We start from the raw sequence: 24,789 nt of genomic DNA on the forward strand, positions 1-24,789 counted from the left end.
AGATTGATAGCTGCAGTTACGGTTAAAGAGGCTTCTAGCGAGTATTAAAACAAGGGGGGGGGGGGGGGGGGGTAAAAACTTATGTAATGAAGTATTGTCTGTTTATTATTGTATTTGTAATTAAGAAAAAGCTTTAGACTTGTTTTCTCTAATTGACATAACAGAGTAATTTGCATTGATTAGTGGTAAAAAAAAATCCCTGAAGAAATCATTTTTAATTCCGTGCTTTCAGAAAATAAAATGAGGAGGTGCAATTGTTACATTATTTTTTATGTATGTACTTTTTACTTTTGCAAAGCTAGGACTTTATGAATTAATCATCATAAAAAAACAACTATTATTATCACCGGTTACAGCGCCCTCGTCTGGCTGTAACAATATCTTGTTTTTATTCACCAAGAGTTTGCTAAACATTTCATATTTCAGCAAAACTCACTGACATAGAAGACTAAGTAAACTGATTAAATGAGAACATAAAAAGTGGCCAAAATCCAATAAATTATAACCAGTCCTGGATTCCGCTGGTCCTCAGACAGGGAACAATGCCGATTAGTTTCATAGTTCTTGACGTTGGACAAGGATTGAGCTTCAGTGTCAGAGAATCTTCAGAGAGAGAGATGTAAGTTATAAAGTGAGCGACGTCAGGATGAACTGTGCATGTAGCAGACCAGACAATCGATGGACTGAAACTTCCAAGAACTAATTAACAGCAATGTTATTAGCATCCACGGAGGTGATTTGTGGCTTAATTGATTGTGGAGGAAATTGGATTGGAAAATTAAAAGGTTTCTGTGCAGAATAGAAGGAGAATATCAGGATATATTTTATAAGGTTATTACAAGTACACAGGAGAGGCGCTGAGGAACCTTTGTGGCACCTTATATATAAAAGTAACAAAAAAGTATATAAAGTAATAAAAAGTAAAAGTATATAATAGCAATTATAATACACAAGAGAGGTCGGACTCATAGGGGAGAATTCAATTCTCTCCTTTGTTCTAAAGGGGAGAGGGCAGCAAGCAAAAATCAGCATTGAAATTATCGTAGTAAAGGTAATAACGTGCAGCAATTACCATCCTAACGGTAATTGTGCGCAACCCGCGTTGTTCTTGGGTAATTCCCCCTATATAGCGAAGCGATAACCTTCTGTGGTCTGGGTCTGTCTTCTAACACGATGGGGGCACATTTTACCATAGGCTGCCCAAACTATGGTCCAGTTAGATGACCTTTCCCCCCAGAATGCTCAGCACCAGCCCTAGGCTCAATCAGTGCTACAGTAATCTAGAAGGGAAAGGCTGTGTGACTCCAGTACATTATTTTAAGCCATTGTTGTATTTCTAAGTTAGCTGGATGACAAATACATCAATCCTTTTTATAAAGGTAATATTCTGGACACAGTATCACATAGCTGTGCTCACTTTAGTGCAGATCAAAGTTTATTCGCCAATCATGGAAGACCTACAACTCCCAACATGCATTGCTAGCTTCTGGTACATCCTGGGAGTTGTAGTTCTGGAGAATGACGGATTCCCTAACCCTGGTATAATATGATGCAGGAACAATCCCAGTCTTATATGCAATACATGTCAAAATATTTGCACTAATGTAACAGGTGGTATTATAAATGTTAATTGACGTATATATTTTTCATGGATAGTTTGATACCCTGTACAGCCCCCAGTCCACACTCTCCGCTAACACTTAATCCAGACATGCCCTAATCCCCGGCACATGGATTTTGCACCGATTTTAAATCTATGAATGCAGGATCTGCGGAACCGGACGAGATTTTGTCCCCAAAAAAAAATAGTGGAGGAAACTCACCAAGGAACGCGGAAGAGTGCAGAACCAGTAATAGCAGCAGCTTATGATGATCCATCTTAAAAGTTTAGATGGGTTCAGGTGTCCGTGGAGAATTCAGCTGTAAGACCCACAGAACTCCCTCGCAGACACCCCGCTTAGTTTTCCTGTCGCCACAGCGACGCTACAGCCACATAGAATGGTCTATTATTCCCATAAGGTACCTGAGGACGGAGGTGACAGCTGAAACGTCTCGTTTTACCCCCCGGCATCTGCCATCAGCCTGTAGATACCACCTGCAAACATGAGAATCTCTCCCTTACAATCCTTCCAACATCCAGGTCGTCACCCCGAGAAGCGAATTCATTAAGTCCTCGTATCTTATTTCCGTTAAATCTGCGTTAACCCTGAAATGCTCAACGCTGTCAGTCGGACACTGGCTGGGAACATGCAGAATATAGGGTTAAATTGGTCATAGGAACATTGCGGTAAAACATGGCGGTCAGGCAGTTCAGCGCAATTTCCTCTAACAGACAAAAAAAAACAAAAAAACAGTTTTATAATATTGAATGTTATGTTCTCTTTCCAGGGCGGCAACATTAATAAACGTGGGACCAACTTAAAATAAAATTAAAGGAGTCGTTCACTCATGCTAAATATTTATTTGTATACTCCGACTCCCACTTCCAATGCTTGAGACCCCAGCCATTCTAGAGCGCCATTATAATTAATTTATGGTAGAAGAATTTTTCAATGTCACCATTTTAAAAACGGGGACATTTCCGGGACAAATCTTGAAAATCTAGTAAAGGACAAGTAGTCACTATGCTAGTAAATTAAGAGAAGCATCTTCTAAGAAAAAAAACATTTACACTAGTTTTAAATTGTTTAAGATCTCCACAATTTGTGAAAAAAAAAAAAAATTCATTGTCCACTCTCAAATCTGTCCAGATTAGGTTTTCTTGTAAAATTAATTACATTGTGGTGGTTTTAATCAGTTTTGGTCAAATTTAAATGAAGAAAAGTGTTGTACCAGTGATGTTCTAAACATTTTGAAGCATTTCCCCTTTTGTTTAAATGGTTCATTTATTCAATGGAGGTTTCCAGTGTGTGTACTACAACCAAATTGAAATGAATAGGCCAGTGAAAGGAAGGAAGCTCCGTAGTTTATTGATCTTTTTAGTCTCTATCAATGTTGGATCAAAGCAGGGAATCTCCGAGACCCCCGCTTCATCGGCAGCCAATCACTAGCAGCCATTGTGGGGAATAGCTTGTGATTGGCTGGCTGTAAAGGAGAGTCCCGAGGGCTCTCTGCTTTGGTCATTTAGCGGCAGGCAGCGTTAGTGCACAGACGCTTTGCCCTTTTGCTCTATTGAACTACAACAGATCACGAGCGAAGATAGAAGAACAGAAGATTTCCACATATTTTTAAAGTGGTAAACAGGGGTTTGGGGTTCAGTAAGAGCCCTAGAACTTTTCACCCCGGGCTATTGGTCCCTGAAAGGACAGGGGACCAGCCTGGGGATGTATTATACTATGAAAGGAGACTGCACTCCTGATACTCCCTGTTTTATACTAAACACACCAGGTTCTCTGCTGTTGGGGCTGGGTGAGGATTTTGAAGTCAAGCTGCCCAATTTTTAATTGATTTATTTATTGGCAGGGCTTTTTCCATTCATTTTAATGGCCCATTCATCATTTATGTTATATGTAGAAACCCCATTGAAATGTATGGGAAAAGCCCAGTATAAAGGCTTTTATTTGTCTTTCATATCAGTCATCTCTCTTCATGTGAAGCTTAAGGTCCTGATTCATGTCCGGACATAAGTCCATTTGCGTGCAGTATCTTGCGTGAATGCTCAGAAACGGACATTACGCCAGGGAACGCTATTGTATGCAATTCATGTCCAAACGCAAATGACACTTCCGGCTGCCTGCGACTTGAGAGATGGAACAGGCGCGAGAAGGGCTGGAGTAACGTAGACAATGTAGAGGAAGGACGAGCCGAGGTCAGGTGCACACACAACTGTCCGATTCATCTCTCTTGCATATAAGAGAAACTATAAAAATGTATTTTATGTACAGTAGACATGAAGAACATCCTGATTTATGTAGTTCATGTGATCATTTTTATTTTTTTTACATATATTTTATATTGATTTGTTAATGTACTTAATTTTTTATTCCATGTGTTCTGAAAGGGCTTTATATTGTACATATTCATTGTGCGCATCCTACACTGTTCCTGATTAATCAAGGGACGTATTCTGAGCACCACCCGCGTCCGGTATTATACACACGTATTTAGACGATACGTATTCCTGAATTCATCAAGGCGCGGATCGCTAGATACGTTTTTTCTCCATGAAATACATTTATTAGAATGTTGTTAATGTCTACTGAGCATAAAATACATTATGGCTTTTGCTCGTGATTGCAAACACATGTTATAGCATCCCTACGAGACTGTCATCCCTACTGATCAGAACTTAGACTAGCCCTGTAACTGGAGCAAGAGATACGGCAGAAAAACAAGTAACTTTCAGACGGCCAGAGCTGGATTCGGATGTGGCTGTCTGCGCTCAAGTTCGCAGCCGCTACTGTACACTGATTACGGCAAAACGCTTTTTCACACCCCAAAATGATAGGCTGCAGTAAGAGTCCTTTGCGTACGAACACGCAGCAGACAGGGCTGCGTTTACGGACGTATCTCCCGGTTCTAGATATGCGCTCAGTGATTTTGAGGATGATACGACAGATATAAAATTCTTCTACTAACATACAAGGCCATCAACAAAATTGCACCGACATACATTTCCTCACTGGTCTCGAAATATCTCCCCACTCGACACCTCCGTTCTGCACAAGATCTACGTCACTCTTCCACTCTCATCACATCCTCCCATTCTCGTTTACAGGATTTTTTCCGGGCTGCACCCATCTTGTGGAATTCCCTCCCTCGCACAGTAAGACTTTCCTCTAGTCTTCAAACCTTCAAGCGTTCACTGAAAACCCACCTCTTCAGACAAGCTTATAATATTCCTCAACCACCATCTTAATTTCCCTAGATTACCCTATTACCATCCTCTACACAGCTAACACAAGACAACAACCCTCTGACCAACTTTGCTACACACACAGCCCACTCAGAACTTTTACCTTCTAGCTGGTCCATTGTGCAATATGATGTAGCACGTGCCCTTGTGTTTCTAGCTCCCATTGTCCTATAGATTGTAAGCTTGCGAGCAGGGTTCTCTTACCTCTCTGTCTGTATGTATTACCCAGTATTGTTTTATCAATGTTTGTTCCCAATTACTACGGAATTTGCTGGCGCTATATAAATAAATGTTGATGATGATGATGATGATACGTGTCTTGATGAATCAGGCCCAGTGTGCTCTGTCTGTCTGCATACAGCAAGTAGCGTGTACCCAGAGCCTTCTTATACCCAGATTCAAATAGAAATGGTCTTGAGATCAGCTTGACCTTTTTTCACTAATTCTGCAAATCGACCTATGATGGATCTCTCCAGAGTTCGGCTGGTTGCTCAAAGTTTTGGGGAGGAAAATTATTTTATCATTTATTTTTTATTCAGTGAATGCGAGAGAGAGTAAAATATATGACACCAGGCCAACAGTCAGAATAGGTCCATCAAATTTTGCACAGACTCCAGATTGTTGAGTCCCTGGTATAATATATCAGATATATTGAAGAGTTTGGTGACTGTGTTGAAACTATAGGAACCAGAGTTTGTAGAGGGGTCTAGTTTACATCCAATTCAGCTCAGCGCTCTCTCGTGACGTTTGTTTCTGTCCTGTGTAATTTCCTCAGAGTCAGACAACTTACTGTCTATAGACTGAAGCCGGGGACTTTTGTTGGATATTTGCGGCTTGTTGAGTGGGGAGGTTGGGTGACTCTACAATACTGACATATATCATCATCATCATCGTTTATAATGTCACTTCCAAACAATGCAATAAATTAAGCCAACATTCTGCAATTCTTCCCCATCTCTCCAGTTTCCAGGGCTGGATTAACCATAGGGCTAACTGGGCTACAGCCCAGGGGCCTATGGCATTCAGGGGGCCCTTGAAAGTGCTCAGCAGCAGTATTGATCGGTCGGGGGCGCCCCCGGCGCGATCAGTGCTGCTGAGCACTTTCACTGCGGTCCTTCTCTGGCGCGCTGTAGTCTCCTTACTGAGGAGTAAGGAGACTGGTAGTGAGGAGACTGGCAGCTCGGATCACGGGGGGTGGGGGGGCGCAGGCAGCTCGGATCACAGGGGGGTGGGGGGGCGCGGGCAGCTCGGATCACAGAGAAGGGGGGGGGGGCGCGGGCAGCTCGGATCATGGGGGGGGGGGGGGGGGGGGCCCTCACGGGGGAACGGAGGCCCCCTTAGCCCAGGGGCCTCCATTCCCTTAATCCGGCCCTGCCAGTTTCTATCAACTAAACATGAATTCAATCTGAATGTCATCACAGTTATTCCTAGTCTTTTGAAATGGGCGAAGTGTCACCTTCTCACATGTTTTTAAGGCGGGTAGAAAAAAAATTAAGTCAAAACCCCTTTAAGAACAGCACATGTTTGGGAAATAAGGGGTTAAGACAAGTGTTATTAACAAGCTCGCCACGCGTTCATTTGCTGTGTACAATCTATGGTCGCGGAAAAGGCCATTTGGCGCCACCTAGTGTCCATTAAAAGTTTAAACGCTGATTTAGTGGAAAAAATTAAAACTCGTTACAGCAAATTGCAATGAATATATTACTCAGATACCCGTTGGGGAGATAATATGTATCTGAGCTGCATTTGTGTTACAGACACTCCATTCTGATTATTGTTTTATGAACAAGTTATTTATCCCCTAGTAATATCGCAATAGTCTCGTGCTGAATCTATGGGGCGCAGCTGTGAAAAGACTGGTCGAATGCACGTAGTCAGTGTACAGTCAGGGGGTGCCACGCTTGGGCCCACCCAGCAGCCTCCGATTCAAGCTTTGGGCACGTATCTGCCTTTACGTTCCTAAATGAATCAGGCCCCCTCTGGTTTATAAATATCCCATTTTGTTCTTTCTCTTCCAGTCAGGCCCGGCGCTCCCATTAGGCAAGGTTAGGCACTTGCCTAGGGCGCCAGGCTCTGGAGGGCGCCACAAGAATGTAAATTACTTTAAAACTGTGCGGCGACCGATGACCATACCTGTCACGGCCGCCACACAGCATTCAGATGCACGGGGAGGCGGGAGAGGCTATTGCTCACCACCGCCGCCTCTCGGCTCCGTCTCCTCCCCTCCACTCAAAATGCCTAGGGCGCCATGGACCCTAGCACCGGCCCTGCTTCCAGTCTGTATCCCCCCAGTGTATTTCTGCTGTAAACAGGAATACGAGACATTCCCTTTGTGTACTTGCGTATATTAATCTAAGCAACTTTATTTTTATTTAACTATCCCTTCCAAAAGTACTTTTAAAATGTTCATTAAACACAATATTTTCTTGTTATGACTCCATAGATTGTATATAACATTTTCCAGGACCAAGCAATGCACCCCCATTAAGGGTGCAAGTGAACAGTCAGTTCTTGAAGTTGGTGTGTTGGAAGCAGGACAAATGGGCAAATGTAAGGATCTGAGCGACTTTGACAAGGGCCATATTGTGAGGACTGGGCAGCTGGGTCAGAGCATCTCCAAACAGCAGGTCTTGTGGGGTGTTCCCGGTATACAGTGGTTAGTACCTACCAAAAGTGCAGTAGAAAAACTTGGCGCAAAGCTAGTCATATAATTGATTGTTAACATAAACCATATGACATTCATAAATGCATCTAAAATGCTTAAATTTAATGAAAAGCAAGAAAAGAAAAAAAGGTTCAGAAGTGGAAAATGAACATATGTAGAAGTATTTGTATGGTAAAATATCTATGCATTAGGGACCTTGAACATGAATAAAGGTTAGTTACAAATTCAGCTCATACATAGTACAATTGCAGTATCACATAGAGGTATATAAAAGCAGATCTGCTTAAAAAAATAAATAAAAAAAAATAATAATAAAATTAGCAAAAAGTCACTAGTGCATTTCCACCAAAAGGCATAATCGCCAGGTGGGCTAGCCTACGCAAAAGTGAAGGCTAGCCCACCTGGTCCAAACCCACAGAAGAGCTAATGTAGCACAAACTGCTGACAAAATTATTGCTGTCTATGATATAAAGGTGTCAGAACACGCAGAGCATCGCAGCTTGCTGCGTATGGGGCTGTGTAGCCACAGCCCGGTCAGAGAGCCCATGCTGACCCCTGTCCACCGTCGAAAGCACCTACAATGGGCACATGAGCACCAGAACTGGACCACGGAGCAATGAAAGAAATGTGGTTTTACTTTTGTGGCTGATTGACCTATGTCATGATGATCACAAAGTGAATTATTATGGCAAGATATGGAAATATCACTTTCCCATGTACAGTATAGGATGACTGTAAAAACAGGCTCATCAGTAAGATACGGGTGTAAGTGATATAAGCCCTACAGGGGGCGCACGTCTCCTACGTGAATGTGATGCAATAGACAAGGAGAATCCGATACCGATACATTGTACTTCAGTGGCTAGTTCACATGTTTTATATAAAATAGGTTATGCAACTGGACTCAGTTACATGATAACTGAACCTGTTAATACAAGTGAGGGATTAAAATAAATCCACTGTCCTGTTAGATATGTGCTGTGTGTGTCACCAGGTTGTCTCATCAGGACAATGTTCTACAGAGTAGAAAACTCTACAGATACTTAATTCTAACAGTAAACAGGACACTGTGCAAAGGTTCTGGGCTGGGACGATGGTATAGGTGGATATATAAGTGGAGTTAAATCAGAAAACAACTTTCATCCTGGCAATTAAATCTTCAAATAAATAATATTATAATTATTATTATTATATACAGTATGTCAGGATTCCGAACCGCCCCAGAAAAAGCAAATCATTATAAAATATTCACCAACGCAGCTACGACCTGGGATCAGCTGTTACACTCAGCACAAATATATATCACATGCAAAGGTCAAGACAATAACAGGGATAGTACACACAGAGAATTGCGTTCTCAGGGTTAAACACTAGAATGAAAAACTCAGCTTAGTTTATCACCTCTGGGTCAGCGAACTTATAAACAGGAGTCTCATCGGTGATCCTGCTGCTATTTTCTGCATTACTTGTAAAGATCCTAACAGTTATATGGGACTTAACAAAAATGTATCAACAGATCTAAAATTATAGAAGTAGAAAAAAAACTAAGGGGGGAGGGGAGTTGGCGGGAGTCGGGGGCAACATAAGAATAAGGGTTAAGCCAACCTGGCATTTCCACTGTTGCATTGCATGTAACATATACAGTGTAACATTGATGCATTCACAGTTCTTACATATCACAAGGTTGGTCCTCTAGGCACCACTAACATCGTTGTGGTCACCGGGGCAACCAGTAGTCCTGCGGCACCACGAAAATTTGCACTGATCGATAAGACTTTGCAGGCCCCCGTTCACCTGCGGTCGGCTATATTTTGCCAGAATTGCCAGTGAGCTCAGAATAAAAAATCCCTGTACATAAGGTTAAATTAGGACCTGGCTCAACATGCCTAGGGGTCAATGTGATTTATGCTCTCTTGTTAGTGTAGTAGATGCCTTTTGGCTCATCTTCCTGTCCAGCTAGATTGCCCAGAGGCTCAGGTAACACGTGAGTGACTGCTGTTACCTGAGGACTAGTAGGAGGCTCAGGGGCAGCTCCTCCAATAAGCCGACACCAATCCAGCGTCGGTGAGTTATCTAAAAACAACTCGACATCAAAGTGGGAACCAAGCCAGGTATAAAAGGCACCCTCCCATCAGCCCTCTCTCTTCCCTGAACAGTTCTGATTAGAGGTTATAGCTCCTCTTGAGCTGACCAGATGATAATGCCTGTTACTTTGATAGCGGAAGTCTCTGTGGACTCACTTTGTGAGCCTGCCAAAAGCGGGGAGACATTGGACTTGGTCCACACCTAACTGGTAGAGCTGGCAAAAGAGTTTAAACCCAGGAGAAGTAAATAAGGAAATTGTGTCTATCTGGGGCACTCAGTTGTTTGTGTATGATAAACTAAAATTAACTTCTTTATTTACATATTAAAAACTGACTTATAGCAAAATATTTAAAATATGTTGGTGGTTCTTGACCCGTTTAGATTAACAGTTAAAGAGGGTAGGAATGCTACCTAACTGTGTCGAGTTGTAATATTTAATATCGTAACTGATGCTTAATTAATAAATTGTTCCACTTTATTAAATAAATCATCCACTCACAAGTTAATGTTGTAAATAAAATTTAAAGAATGTTATAGTATATATAGTATACTATAGTATTTGTTTACTCTTTAGATGTTCAACCTATCAGGAATTCAGGAAGGTGGGATCTAGGATCTCATAGTTGAATAGTTCTGTCAATTGAGAATTATGGGTAAGGTATCCAACAAACATTGCCATGTATGACACGTTATGAGGAGGCGTGTCTTCAGGTATAAAGCACCAATCAGCTTCCTTCGTCAGAGCTCGTAGCAAAACGCACATCGGCGTTTACACCTCAATAAAAAATTATTCCATTCTTCTATGTATTTTAGACTTCTCCTCTACGTAACAAACAGCAAGTTCTAATATTCATATATAATAGCAGCGTAGATATAATGGCTTATTAGAGTGCTAGTATTAGACATTAAGGATTCTGGAGGGGGGTTTGTTTAAGACATACCCCCCGACAATTATACCGCATGGCAAACATCCACCTGACAGGTAATTAGGGAATGTTCGTCATATTAACATTACAATTCACTTCAAATATGAATCAATAAGCTGGTCTATATATATATATATATATATATATATATATATATATATATATATATATATATATATATATATATATAGATATATATATATATATATATATATAGATAGATACAATGTCGTAATTATAATTAATGTTATAATTTACCATAATTATGCACCAGGAGACAACCATTTAGAATATATGAATGTTATTTACAACATTAACTTGTGAGTGGATGATTTATTTAATAATGTGTAACAATTAATCAAGTTGCAATATGATATATTACAACAGCAATGTAGTTAGATAGCATTCCTGTCTCTTCAACTATTAACCTAAACTGGTCAAGAAGCATCAACATATTTTAAACATTTCACTATAAGTCAGTTTTAATATATATCAATAAAGAAGTTCATTTTAGTTTATGATACACAAACACCTGAGTGCCCCAGATAGACACAATGTCCTTCTTTACTTCTTCCGTGTATATGCATTAATATTGTGTGGGTGTGATGTATTCTTGTCTCTTCAATGCAAAAGACTCCACCATCTACTCCAATTCTACATATTTGGCATTGCTGATTACTTTCTGTCGGTTTGAAAAGATGCAGCTTGATTGATGTTTTTTTACTATATAAATTGCATGATTTGAAAACCGCGTAACAAGATGCGTTTTAAATAGAGATGCTCAGGCTCGGTTCCCCGAGAACCGAGCACACCCGAACTTAGCAGATCCGAGTCGGTATTTTCGCGCGCCCTCGGAATTGAAAACGAGGCAAAACATCATTGTTATGTTGTCGGATCTGACGAGCTTTGGATTCTATAAGCATCGCCCTCATCATCATCTATTTATATAGCGCTACTACTTCCGCAGCGCTGTACAGAGAACTAACTCACATCAGTCCCTGCCCCATTGGAGCTTACAGTCTAAATGGCCTCACATACACACACACACACACACAGAGAAAGACTAGGGTCAATTTGATAGAGGCCAATTAACGTACCAGTATGTTTTTGGTATGTGGGAGGAAACCGTAGCACCCGGAGGAAACCCACACAAACACGGGGAGAACATACAAACTCCACACAGATAAGGCCATGGTCGGGAATTGAACTCATGACTCCAGTGCTGTGAGGCAGAAGTGCTAACCATTAAGCCTCCACGGCGAGGGACACAGAAGGGGCAGCACAGTTCTTGGCAGTCTTTAGTGCAGTTGGGCAGCGTCATAGGTGGAAAAGAAAGAGGAGGGGTAGCAGTGTTCTTCAAAGTCTACAGTGACATTCAGGAGAGTTCCATTGCTCCATTGCTAATTGTCATTGCTGAAATACAAATAATAGGTCTGGCAGGCTTGGTCTTCTAAATCTGCAGTCACATTGTACTGTGTTATATAGGTAACACACAAAGAGGAGAGCTCCATTGCTCCATTGCTAATTGCACCACTTTTCTTTACTGACACTGCTGTATGACAATGTGTCCCAGATATACTAGGAACTGCCGTGTGTTTGTGTCATTGCTCTGTCGCTTACCATCCAGCCAGGTCGCTGCAGTATTTGTCCAAAAGTGTATGAAAATAATATTGTGATCTGTGAGGTGGTCAAAATTGACTGCAAATGACTTGAAATTAGTGTTATTGAGGTTAATAATAATGTAAGGGGAAAAAAAAAGCAAAAATATGCGATATTAGCAACAAAAAAAATAGGGATTTTAGAAAAAAAATTAGGATCCAAAACCAAAGCACGCAAGGGCGGTTTTGCCAAAACCAAACCACAAAGTTAATCCAGATGCAAAACCAAAACGAGAACACGGGGGTCAGTGAACATCTCTAATTTTAAACTGTGTTTCGGTAAAAACAACCTTTAATGCATCTCACCAGTGTCCTTCAAGTTTTTTCCATCTTGACGTATTTACATTAGCTTTATTTTGGCCTACTGCTTTGCCAGCCCAATCTCAGAGTATAATTTTTAATCACTGTTTATCGTAGAGAAAAAAAAAATCAATCATCAACTGCATTTAACAAAAAATATATCCCTGCGCTGGCGATAATGGTCGAAGAGCTAACTGACCGCTTTGCCGGACAATCTCTGCGGTCGTACAAGATTTGAGCTTTCAATAAAATTAATAATTGAAGACATTAATGAATTAAAAAATGCTTTATTCAAAGAATGCTCAAATCAAGACTTCACCACATAAATCGGAAAGAAAAATGATTATCTTCAATTTACTGTTTATTACATTTTTGCTTTTCTCAAGCCAAGAGGGACCCAACTGTCTGGGAACTCCAATTTATTCTGTAAGTCCAAAAACATAACTGGTAGGTTAATTGGCTGCTAACAAATTGACCCTAGTTTGTCTGTCTGCGTTTGTGTCTGTGTGTGTGTGTGTGTGTTAGGGAATTTAGACTGTAAGCCCAATGGGGCAGGGACTGAGGTGAGTGCGTTCTCTGTACAGCGCTGCGGAATTAGTGGTTCTATATAAATAAATGGTGATGATGATGATGATGATGATGATAAGTCATTAGTTTGAACCCTACAGAGAGCAAGACCCCAGCAGAAGCTTTTTTGTGTTTCATATCGCACAAAGCAACTGTTAAACTAACAGGTGTTCACTGGAATAAACAAATAGACGTATTTAGAACTAAAAATTAATGCAATACTTCAAATATTTGTATTGTTGTATCCTCTGTGTACATGACTCATGAAACAATGTACACTGCTAGGTATACAAAGTGTCTTGGTCGCACAGAGTTCTATGTATTCACTTTTATGCCCTTTTGACAGACTGTATAGTAACCTTTTCTTTCCCTGATCTGTCCTTGCAGCAAAGGTTAAAATTCTGATGTCATAGTTGCAAGTACGTAATTGTGTCAAAATGTTGCCTTATTTTAGACTTGTCTTGCAACTTTTTGTCAGTGTATTTTAGTTTCAGTTCATTCAAAAAAAATGCTTCATTGTGTCCTATTTGTATCCTGGCTCCACCCTCCCCTGTAATTATAGGTCTCAGCGTCACATCTGCTCTAATCTATATCAGTTCGCTAATTAAGACGTTACTTATCTCCTACAATGCCCTGCAATTGGTGGGAATTCCTGTGTTTTTATTTTCATTATACCTACAATAAAATACATAATAACCCAGATATCCTATAGATTGTTTTAGTGCATCTTATATGATTTATCTGGGCAAACTGCTCAGCAATCCCGTCATTTGTCACTGATCCCGACCATGGCCTTATCTGTGTGGAGTTTGTATGTTCACCCCGTGTTTGCGTGGGTTTCCTCCGGGTGCCCTGGTTTCCTCCCACAGTCTAAAATTATACTTGTAGGTTAATTGGCTGCTGACAACAAAGACTCTAGTACATGTGTTTGTGTGTTGTGGAATTTAGATTGTAAGCTCCAATGGTGCAGGGACTGATGTTGAGGAATAAATATTCTCTGTACAGCGCTGCATAATAGTGGAACTAAATAAATATATGACAATAAATAAATATTTGCAATGCAACACATATAGTTTCTAGCGATGTGCTCGATAGGACGTGCCCTTAGAGTCTGCCATGCCTGATACCAGGGAACAACAACTTTGCAACATACACATTACACATAGTCAAATAATCCCAAGATGTAGAATGTTTACATAGATCTGTGAATAGTTTAGCAGCCATTGCATTTTGGTTTTATCCTGCCTCTATCTCCAACGAACGTACTATTGGTTATCCAACAATAACATTACTTTATTTGAATTAATTTTTCCTAACTTCCTGAAGACTCTGACAACCATCTATTTGAAGGGTCTTGTTCTGCTACAACGTATAACAATACTTCCATTTATTCTTGATGTGTGATCCTCAATTTCATCATCTGACTTTTGCCCGGATTCCTATATATTCCTGAAACGGTACAAATTGCAATTGAGCAGCACGTTTTATGAATTCACAGAGGTTAGGTGGAGAATGTTTCCAAGGCTCATGGCAGAGAGCTCACAGTGTCTGCTAACACCCAGGATATGGAGGTCTGAGCACAGGAGGTGAATATTGCTGTGTCTGGCAGAGTCTCTGCACAGGACGGATGCCAGGAACAGGTCAGCTGTTTATCACCCACAGATTGCAGAATGCACCTGACAGGTCAGACACTGGGAGGTGTCACTCTGTGGTTACACCAGAGGGCGGATACATGACCGACAGTCATAAATAACAGTCAAACAATTCACAGACAATAACTGAAGCACTCAGTGATACAAACCAGCCAACATAATAAACAGACTGGAGTCTGTAGCGTTACCCACATACAGTATAAACAGCACACATACATAGATAGGTAATTATAGTACATACAGCACACATACATAGATACATATTGTGCATATATATAATATATAGGACACAAAGTCACATACACACACACACACGCACAATCTCCATCCTTCCATTGCTGCAGAAGATGAATGACTGCTCAGCCAGCCAAGAAGACGGATTCCCGGCCAACGGCTGTGATTCTGGGTCCAGCCTGGGGCCAGAGATGATCCAGAAGCTCGTTCGAAAGAGTCACGAAGCCAAAACATTCGCCCACAGTCCGTACAGTAACTTCCGAGTCGGAGCGGCTCTCCTGGGCAAGGATGGGAAGATCTACCTGGGTGAGTACCACTTACCTCTGGCCATTCATTCATTAGAAGACATGGACATGACCGGATACTTTGTTGCAGAAACTTGTCCTTGTAGATTCCTGTAGACTCACATAGTAGATGGTGCAACAACTCGCTCACAGAATGACACCTGGGTAGACATTTGTTGTTACTGTGTAACTGCTGAAAACTTATATTAAAAGATGCTGTAGTGTCATTGCCCCTGTTGTGTACAGGGTGTAAGAGGTTTATTTCTGTTGTGTCTGTTTCCCACAGTCCTCTGTTCTGTGTAAACCATGCGCCAATGTACGGAGACGGATTAATCATCTCCAGTGAGCAGAGGTTGTGTCTGGTGCATGATCTGATAGATAATATATTACATTTCTCCAAATATTAATATTATTATTATTATTATCATATTTATTTATTTATCAAGTGCCACTGTGTTGTGCAGAGCTTTACAGACAGTATTTAATCAGTTACATCAAGCACTAACACATTCCCATAACAGGGAATAAGAGACTTTAAGATACAAATTAGGGGTAGATGTACTAAACTCCCACAAAGCAAAAGTGGAGATGTTGCCCATAGCAACCAATCAGATTCTAGCATTTTTTTCCACACCTCCCGAAAACTTTTGCATAGTAGTGTGTGTGTGTGTGTGTAATATATATATATATATATATATTTATTCCTGCTGTTGAATATCATGCCTCTCACACAGACAGCAGCAGCTATTCCTGACTGCAAATTGTTTTTTTATTTTGTATATTTTCTCAGTTGTGAAACACTGCAGGCTAGATTGGCACTTTATAAATATTTGTTAATAATATAATTATTAATAAACAAGTAATAATGTAGTAATAATAAAGACATTACCTGTTACCCCAGACATCCTCTGCTAATTGCTCGCTGTTCGGCATTACAGCCTAGGAGCGCTGGTGGTTTCTTAAGAGTTGAAGTTCCGGTTTAGCGCTAACAAATTGGTTAAACCAGATTGCTGACAATCCTCTAGTTTCCTTTAAACTTCAGCAGGTTATAATGGGGCAGTGATGTAGTTGTCTATCAGGAAACAGTCACACAAAAACTAATGTGTTTTATAACTTACTTCCACTATTAGTATAATTATAGGAGAAACTGCAGGAAATGCAGCTCTGATAAGAATTTATCTGAAGGAGTCTTATTGTCTTAAGATCTAAAGAAGGGAAGACTTAAATATATTCATATTTGGGGCTAGTTGATGATGCTGTATAACTACCTTGTACCTTATCGCCGTGCTCAGTCTTCCCATGCTGTATAACCTGTGACATGAATCTGTCTTCCACATCCTCACCTTTGTAGCAGAGTTTGGCTGTTCCTCACCCAGTTTTAAGCCTCCTACACAACTGTTTCTGTCTCAGTTAATGACTGTGTTTCAACCTGCATATGAAAATAATGATCATTATCACCTGTTTGGTATGATTGGTTAATTATACACCTGATTATAATCCTACAAAAAAACCTGACTGTGTGCAGGTGTACCCAGAAGAATTGATGCTGCTTTGAAGGCAAAGGGTGATTTAGATTTCCCTATTGTTCGTTCACTTTGCATTTTGTTAATTGATAAAAAAATAATCTATTAACAATTATATATATGTATATATACATATATATATATACACACATTCGTGCTGTTGAATATTATGAATCTCAATCCATATAACAGTAATTTATATATTAATTAATAAATGGAAAAAATCATACTCTGGGATCAGTTAAATGAACTTATTACACATAAACAGAATACAATATATATATAATATAAATCTAAAAATCAATATATATACAAAACAAAAAACATAAGGCATAGATTAACCAATATCTAGAATGAAATGATGTCTTCAGCAGCCTCAGGTGGGAGATCATAAAAAAACACACAGGCTGTAGAGGATCCACAATATATTTGTCATGAATTGTTTATGAACAATGATGGATTTGTCATAGACTTTTCTAAAGTCCCAAATTGCTACTTGTGGATCAAATAATGAGCACAGGGATTACAGCGTCCGCAATCCAAAATAGTGATTATGACTCTGAATCACTGTTCTGGATTCCACAAATGTGCACGTAGTCTTGAGCTAGTCCCTGCTGGATGAATATCTATAAGATAGTAATTACCCTGAGTAGTAATCTCACTATATAGAGTACTTGCGGGTGAATGTTTTAATGGAAACTGATTCAATGTTAAAAATATAAAGCTAAATTTACAGAAGAAGCCATCATAAAACTGAAGCTATAAAATAGATTTGCTTTGCAAAACCCAAAAAAATCCCGGGGGATTAAAGTTTCACTTAAGACACTGTGGAGCAGATTTACTAACCTCTTAGAGATCTACTGAACGTACATATAATTACATAGATAAAAAGCACCCAAAACTGATTTATTTGTCTAGAATATCTGCATTGCTAAAGCAAGTCCTGTCCTACAAATAAATTCTCGCAGGAGCTACAATTACAGGAGGGAAACATTCTACAAAGGAAGAGAAGTATTAGAACACGAGGACATGTACTGACACTGGGGGGAAGAGAAGTATTAGAACACGAGGACATGTACTGACACTGGGGGGAAGAGAAGTATTAGAACACGAGGACATGTACTGACACTGGGGGGAAGAGAAGTATTAGAACACGAGGACATGTACTGACACTGGGGGGAAGAGAAGTATTAGAACACGAGGACATGTACTGACACTGGGGGGAAGAGAAGTATTAGAACACGAGGACATGTACTGACACTGGGGGGAAGAGAAGTATTAGAACACGAGGACATGTACTGACACTGGGGGGAAGAGAAGTATTAGAACACGAGGACATGTACTGACACTGGGGGGAAGAGAAGTATTAGAACACGAGGACATGTACTGACACTGGGGGGAAGAGAAGTATTAGAACACGAGGACATGTACTGACACTGGGGGGAAGAGAAGTATTAGAACACGAGGACATGTACTGACACTGGGGGGAAGAGAAGTATTAGAACACGAGGACATGTACTGACACTGGGGGGAAGAGAAGTATTAGAACACGAGGACATGTACTGACACTGGGGGGAAGAGAAGTATTAGAACACGAGGACATGTACTGACACTGGAGGGAAGAGAAGTATTAGAACACGAGGACATGCACTGACACTGGGGGGAAGAGAAATATTAGAACACGAGGAAATGTACTGACACTGGGGGGAAGAGAAATATTAGAACACGAGGAAATGTACTGACACTGGGGGAAGTAGGTTCAGAGACAGAAAGAGTAGTGGATAAGTGGAATAGCCTCTCATCAGAGGTGGTAGAGGCTAATACATTAGAGCAATTTAAACATGCTTGGGATAGACATAAGGATATCCTTACACAGAACTAAGGATCAAATAGGGTTTGGGGTTGCCATAGGTTAAAAAATGGGCAGACTAGATGGGCCAAACGGTTCCTATCTGTCATCAGATTCTATGTTTATGTTTCTATATAGAACGTAATTCTCACTTTATTCTTTTCTCTTTGTTTATTACATTTCGCCGCATCAATTCCTGGGATATCCCCTAGTTCCCCTGTTTTGGTTTCCAACCTTGGTCTTTGAGATAATATAACGGTATTTGTTAGAAGAGCAGCCCCTCCGTGCAATATTTGGGAATTTACCCGTGAATAGTCTTATGGAGGATGGTCCCACATTTTTTCCTTGTGCGATTTCAAATCTTTGTAATTGCAGTCGGAGGATGATGGCGGATTACTGCCCGTGCCGTCCTCTCATCTCATCCAACGTGGCCGCTATGTTTGTGGTCCAGCTGGACATTGGTCCTGTTGCTCATAGCTCCGTGTGGCCGACTTTTGCTGCTGTTGTGATTAACCTACTTCCAGACAATAATTACTAAAATAAAATCCGATAGAGCCGGGAGATAGGGAGTGGGCAACGTTGGATTTTGGGCGAGCAGAAGCGTCTGCCCTACAGCCAGGGCCACTGGGAGGGAATTCCGACCCTGACAGGGGCAAACGCAGGATTTGTAGAGGGGGGTTTCCACACCACGCCACCAGTGGGTGTGGCCAGCATGCATGGGGGTGTGGCTATAATATTAGACAGTGCTTGGCTGCTCTCCAACTCTTCCTATCCGCATAATATACATGGGCAATGCTGCGTACACTACTGTTAGGTGCACGCAGCTCTCTTTTTTCAAGCAGAGCCGTGTGAAGTGGGGGCAGGGTCCAGCCACCTCAATTATACAGTACCCCAGGCTTGGAGGGGGTTTCCAGGCACTAGGAAACCCCACCCCCCTCGGTTTGCCTATGCCTGGGGCAGAAACTACTTGGGACAGCAGTGAGGGTATACAAGTGTGAGTATGAAAGGTGGGAGTAGGGTGGACTCTAAGAGAGAGATGGGCTCTCAGAGTACGTTTAAAGGTCTGAGGACTGGGGTAGAGGCTGGTCAGGTAATTGTTAGAGGCCCAGGAGGAGTCTTGTAGGTGCAGTGATAGGTGGTTACTAGAGAGGAGGTCAGAGAAGATGGAACAATAGGGGATCATTCACCCCTATTAAAATCTACCCCAAATATCTTGTACCTGCATTCCTGTCTGCAGTACTTACCCTCACCCTTCTCTGGGGTGTTAACCTCTTTAATCCAGCAATGCTGATCCATCCCTTTTCTCTCTGCAGGTTGCAATGTGGAGAATGCCTGTTACACGCTAGGAACATGCGCAGAACGGACCGCCATACAGAAGGCCGTGTCCGAGGGCTGTAAAGAATTCGTTGGCATAGCCGTGGCAACGTAAGTACTAGGGCGGAGGGGAGTGAGGGCACTGGTCGTTTCTTCTGCATAAAACGTATGGAAAGTGTGCTCATTATACTGTCCCAGATTCATACAACAACCCGAAAACTGCACTAAGGTGGAAATCATCATCATCATCACCATTTATTTATATAGCACCACTAATTCCCTAACACATACACACAGACTAGGGTCAATTTTGATAGCAGCCAATTAACCTACAAGTATGTTTTTGGAGTGTGGGAAAAAACCAGAGCACCCGGAGGAAACCCACGCAAACACGGGGAGATCATACAAACTCCACACAGATAAGGCCATGGTCGGGAATTGAACTCATGACCCCAGTCCTGTGAGGCAGAAGTGCTGACCACTGAGCCACTGTGCTAATCCTCAATTTAAAACTCATGTTGACCTAATAGGAAAAAGAAACATTCACAAATATATATGTAAAAGGACCAGTTAACCTGAAATAAAAGTAATGAGCTTTATAAAAGCATACGGCAAATATACGTATATAATTTCCCACACTGAGAGTGAATGTATGTTTATATATATACTCTCTCTCTCTGGGAATTTACATACGTATTTACAATATACTTCAAGAAAGTTCATTACTTGTATTTTGAGTTTACTGGCCCTTAAAATACTTTCCCACGGATACAATGAATGTAGCAGAGTGTATAAAAGACGGAAGCACAATAACTACGTTCGCTATTTGTAACTTTCCATAGTGACGAGGAGATCGTTAAATCAGAGGACTGAGTGACCTCCGCAAGTAAAGAAGGAGATTATGCAAATAAATATTGTAGGAAATGTCTCCATTTCAGTTGAGGAGAAATATTGGTATCAGAGTGGAGTATAATAATTATTATATTACCTGAGAGAACCGGTATCCAGCTTCTTTTGCTCCCCAGATTGTGGGCACACAATAGAAGTCACCTGCGGGCATCTTCCAAACGCATTTTATGGGTCCAGCCACCTCAATTATACAGTGCCCCAGGCTTGGAGGGGGCTTTCCAGGCACTAGGAAGCCCCCCCCCCCCTCGGTTTGCCTATGGTGTGTACAACCAGCATCACTGCGTGGTGAGAATACCGCAGGATATTAATGTATCTGGTGACTGTATCCTTCTGCATTGTGTAGTCACGATGTAACTTGTGGGAGTTATACTAGTAACATCTCATGAGTTCATCATCCCTGCAGCACCAATCTATAGCTGACTTGGGCATCATCTCCAGATGTTGTAGAAACAGGACTTCTGGCTACAGGGTATGCTGGCATTTGTAGTTCCCCAGTGAGCCGCAGGTTTACTTAACTCTGGCTATCATGTTTCCAAATGTTGCTTCAAGCTATATTTTCCTTGCGATGTCTACAGACTTTGCTCTGCAAAAAATTTAAAGGTAAAAAAAGCAATTAAAAAAAACCGAAACTGAATGTCAGCTTCAAACCATAAAAACCTAAACCATTAACCTTCCCCAAGGTCTAAAACTAGTCGTAAAATATTTATTCACAAACTCTAAAATACGAAGTCACCTTTCATACAGACTCCTCAGTTTTACTCTCAAGAAAACTTGATACATCTGACATTGAGTTACATTTTAACAGTTACATATTACCCCTCTTGATATCATCTGATCCTTACACTGAGCCACGAATGTCTTACAATGATGATTAGTGTAGGTACAGATGGTTCCCCTTTAACCTTACAGTGCTGCGGGTTACCAGAGCTTACTGTAAATGATTTAATGCAAATTGTAACCTGAAAACACGATGAGGACAGAGAGCAGACCTGGTCCTGTGCACAATCAGATTAATGATTAACGACTGAGCTCTGACATTGTCATATTTTCATAAACTTCCAAATGTCTAACCCCTGCGTTATATAGAGTGCTAGCTCTGATCTCTAAATCGTTTCAGGACTGTAAGATGATTGGTTAAAATTCTTATATTAATTTATGAATTATAATAATCTGCAGAGCACTAGATACAAATCTAGACCTGTTAATATTATACTGGGGGCAGAATGAGGGTAAATCTGAGCTAACACGTCATCTTACAACAGATCACTGATCATTCAGAGCCTATGTACTAAAAGCTGGCAGCGTGATGATAGGTTATACCTCTGGAGCGCACTGAGCATGCTCCTGCCAGTAGATGGGCGTGTCACATGCTCATTACTGCTCATGAATATTCATAGATGCTCAGAACATGACAAGTGTCATGCAGATGTTTAAAAAGTGGGATAAGGAGGAAATCGTACATCCCTAACACGTAATATGATGATAATGATGTACGTCGTGCTGAGAAATATGTTTCTTAAGAGATTGCAAGAAAAATACTATGAAACATCACAACATTGTTACCCAATAGGATGTTACTGGATGTTATATGAGTCTGTGCAGGTTTCACAGAATGACTCAGAATCACTTTCCTGGTTTCCAAAAATGTGCACGAAATATTGAGCACGTCTCTGCCCTGAGTAACAATCTTACTATGTGTGAAATTATAGAGAGTTCTGGGCGAATGTTTTATTGCAAACTGATTCAACTTTAATAATGTAAAGCTACATTTACAACAGAAGCCATCAAAAAACTAAAGCTACAAAATAGAATTGCTCCCCAAGCCCAAAAATACGAGGGATTAAAGTTTCCCTTAAGACACTGTGGGGTCGTTTTACTAAACGGTCTAAAAAGTAAAAGTGGAAGTGTTACCCATAGCAACCAGATTCTAACTATCATTGTCTAGAATGCGCTAGATGAATGAGAGCTAGAATCTGATTGGTTGCTACGGGTAACACAACCACTTTTCCGTTTTTAGATTTGATAAATCTACCCCTGGATTCTTGTAATCGACTGTTAGGCTATAAATAATCAGAGAAATAAACAGCTACAGAGAAGGTAACAAAACATGGAGTTTGGAGTAGGAGAGGGCGGGACAGACAAGGCCTCATTGAACCAATCAAACGAAACAATGTTACCCCACAGGAGGCGGGGCGTTGCTGCATACCTCTAAATCTTTTAAAAAAGCAAAATGGGAACAGAATAAGAGCACGACCTGTGTGGCACCATGGTTAGCATTGCTTCCTAACAGCGCTGAGCCAATGAGTTCCATTCTAACCAAGGCACTATCCGTGGAGTTTGTATGTTCTCCTCTTGTCTGAGTGGGTTTCCTCCCACATTCCAAAAACATATTGATGGTTTAATGTTACTGTGTGTCTGCAGAATGTTCTCATCTAATCTGTTATTATCTTACAGCGATGTGGAAGAGGAATTTATAAGTCCTTGTGGAGCCTGCAGACAAGTCATGAGAGAGGTATGACCAATAACACGGGGACATTGTCTGTTGGTGGGTTGGTCGGACGGCTACTTGATCTACACTGACATAGAAATCGTGTTTCTGTGGAAGGGAGGGGACGAGGTAAAAGATAAGTGATTAAGAGACAGGGTTGCGGTTTTATGTGTCATACACGATCACAGTTTAGTGTTGTGTCATTTCTGCAGTTCGGATCGGAGTGGGAGATCTTCCTCACCAAGCCCAGCGGAGACTACGTCCTGAAAACTCTGCAACAGCTGCTGCCGATGTCCTTCGGCCCTGAGAACCTGAAGAAGAGATAAGAAGATATTATTTACCATATATATATATACTGTATTATTTATTTAATAAAAATGTAATTGTGGAGGAGGCTATATACCGTTCTCCTTTTAATGGATTACTGGAACCAGTGACTATGGGTCTCCCAGCTTAATAAATGATATAGATTATATAAAGTACATTCATGGTGTTATGTGCTGTGTGTAGACAGGAACCTGCAGGAATAATGAAGGGCTGGATGCACAGGGGAATCATAGCACAAGATTATAAGGCCAGATGACCGGCGTTGGAGGATGATACAATGGACACATAGGCAAAGCGAGGGGGGGGGGTTCTAGTGCCTGTAAACCCCCCTCCAAGCCTGGGGCACTGTATAATTGAGGTGGCTGGACTCTGCCCCTGCTTCACACGGCTCTGCTTGAAAAGGGAGAGCTGAGTGCACCTAACAGTAGTGTACGCAGCATTGCCCATGTATATTATGGGGATAGGAAGAGTTGGAGAGCAGCCAAGCACTGTCTAATATTATAGCCACGCCCCCATGCATGCTGGTCACGCCCGCTGGGGCGTGGTGTGGAAACCCCCCCTCTCTGTCAATCCTGCATTTGTCCCTGGGACAGATATCTTCAAAGCCAGATTAAGACTTAATTTAGAATGTATGGGAAAATTGGATGAGAGAAAAGGGAAAAGCAGTAGCGTAACTAAAGACAAAATCTGTGCAAGGACCTGACCGACACCCCTCTACCATCCAGCTTGTGAAATCTCCACCTGCTACTCCTATGCCACGCATGTAAATGAACGGTGCATAATTAGGGACAATGTCCCACCCTCACTGCCGCATCATCCATCAACGTTGTTTGAAAACCAGACCCCAAAAAGTGGTTGGCGCTGTGGAAAGCGTCAAGCAGGCGAGGCAGCGAGGTTCACGTATGTGCAGCTCATATCAGTTTGCTCTCTAAAGCGAGAAAATGTTTACATTGCAGGTAATGTTAGATACGGTCTGCTACAGGGTGTATCTGGCAAACAAAACACGATTGGCAGCGAATCAAATTCACAAAAGTGGATCAATCCTTAAATTCCTTATGTATTAAGTGTAATTATCTGGTGTCGACCAGTTATCATAATAGTTCGTGAATAAATAATCACTCAGATAGGACATTTCTCAGCAGTAATAGAAAGG

The 24,789-nt window shown here is 41.1% G+C and overlaps 1 protein-coding gene across 1 annotated transcript; it reads left to right on the top strand.

Moving 5' to 3' along the window:
* The first annotated feature begins 14,604 nt into the window (after nucleotides 1–14,604).
* CDA (cytidine deaminase) lies at nucleotides 14,605–23,709 on the top strand. The gene is made up of 4 exons (XM_075191510.1): nucleotides 14,605–15,248; nucleotides 19,912–20,023; nucleotides 23,276–23,333; nucleotides 23,522–23,709. The coding sequence occupies exons 1-4, from the start codon at nucleotides 15,056–15,058 to the stop codon at nucleotides 23,633–23,635; spliced, it is 477 nt and encodes a 158-aa protein (XP_075047611.1). The 5' UTR covers nucleotides 14,605–15,055; the 3' UTR covers nucleotides 23,636–23,709.
* Nucleotides 23,710–24,789: the final 1,080 nt, after the last annotated feature.

This window comes from Mixophyes fleayi, chromosome 11 (assembly GCF_038048845.1).
Source record: "Mixophyes fleayi isolate aMixFle1 chromosome 11, aMixFle1.hap1, whole genome shotgun sequence".
Taxonomy (NCBI): domain Eukaryota; kingdom Metazoa; phylum Chordata; class Amphibia; order Anura; family Limnodynastidae; genus Mixophyes; species Mixophyes fleayi.

Excerpts from the sequence above, each read along its gene's own strand:
- CDA (XM_075191510.1), top strand. The coding sequence starts at position 15,056 with ATGAATGACTGCTCAGCCAGCCAAGAAGACGGATTCCCGGCCAACGGC. Across the intron at positions 15,249-19,911 it reads GGATGGGAAGATCTACCTGG|GTTGCAATGTGGAGAATGCC; the intron begins GTGAGTACCACT and ends TTCTCTCTGCAG. Across the intron at positions 23,334-23,521 it reads GCAGACAAGTCATGAGAGAG|TTCGGATCGGAGTGGGAGAT; the intron begins GTATGACCAATA and ends TCATTTCTGCAG.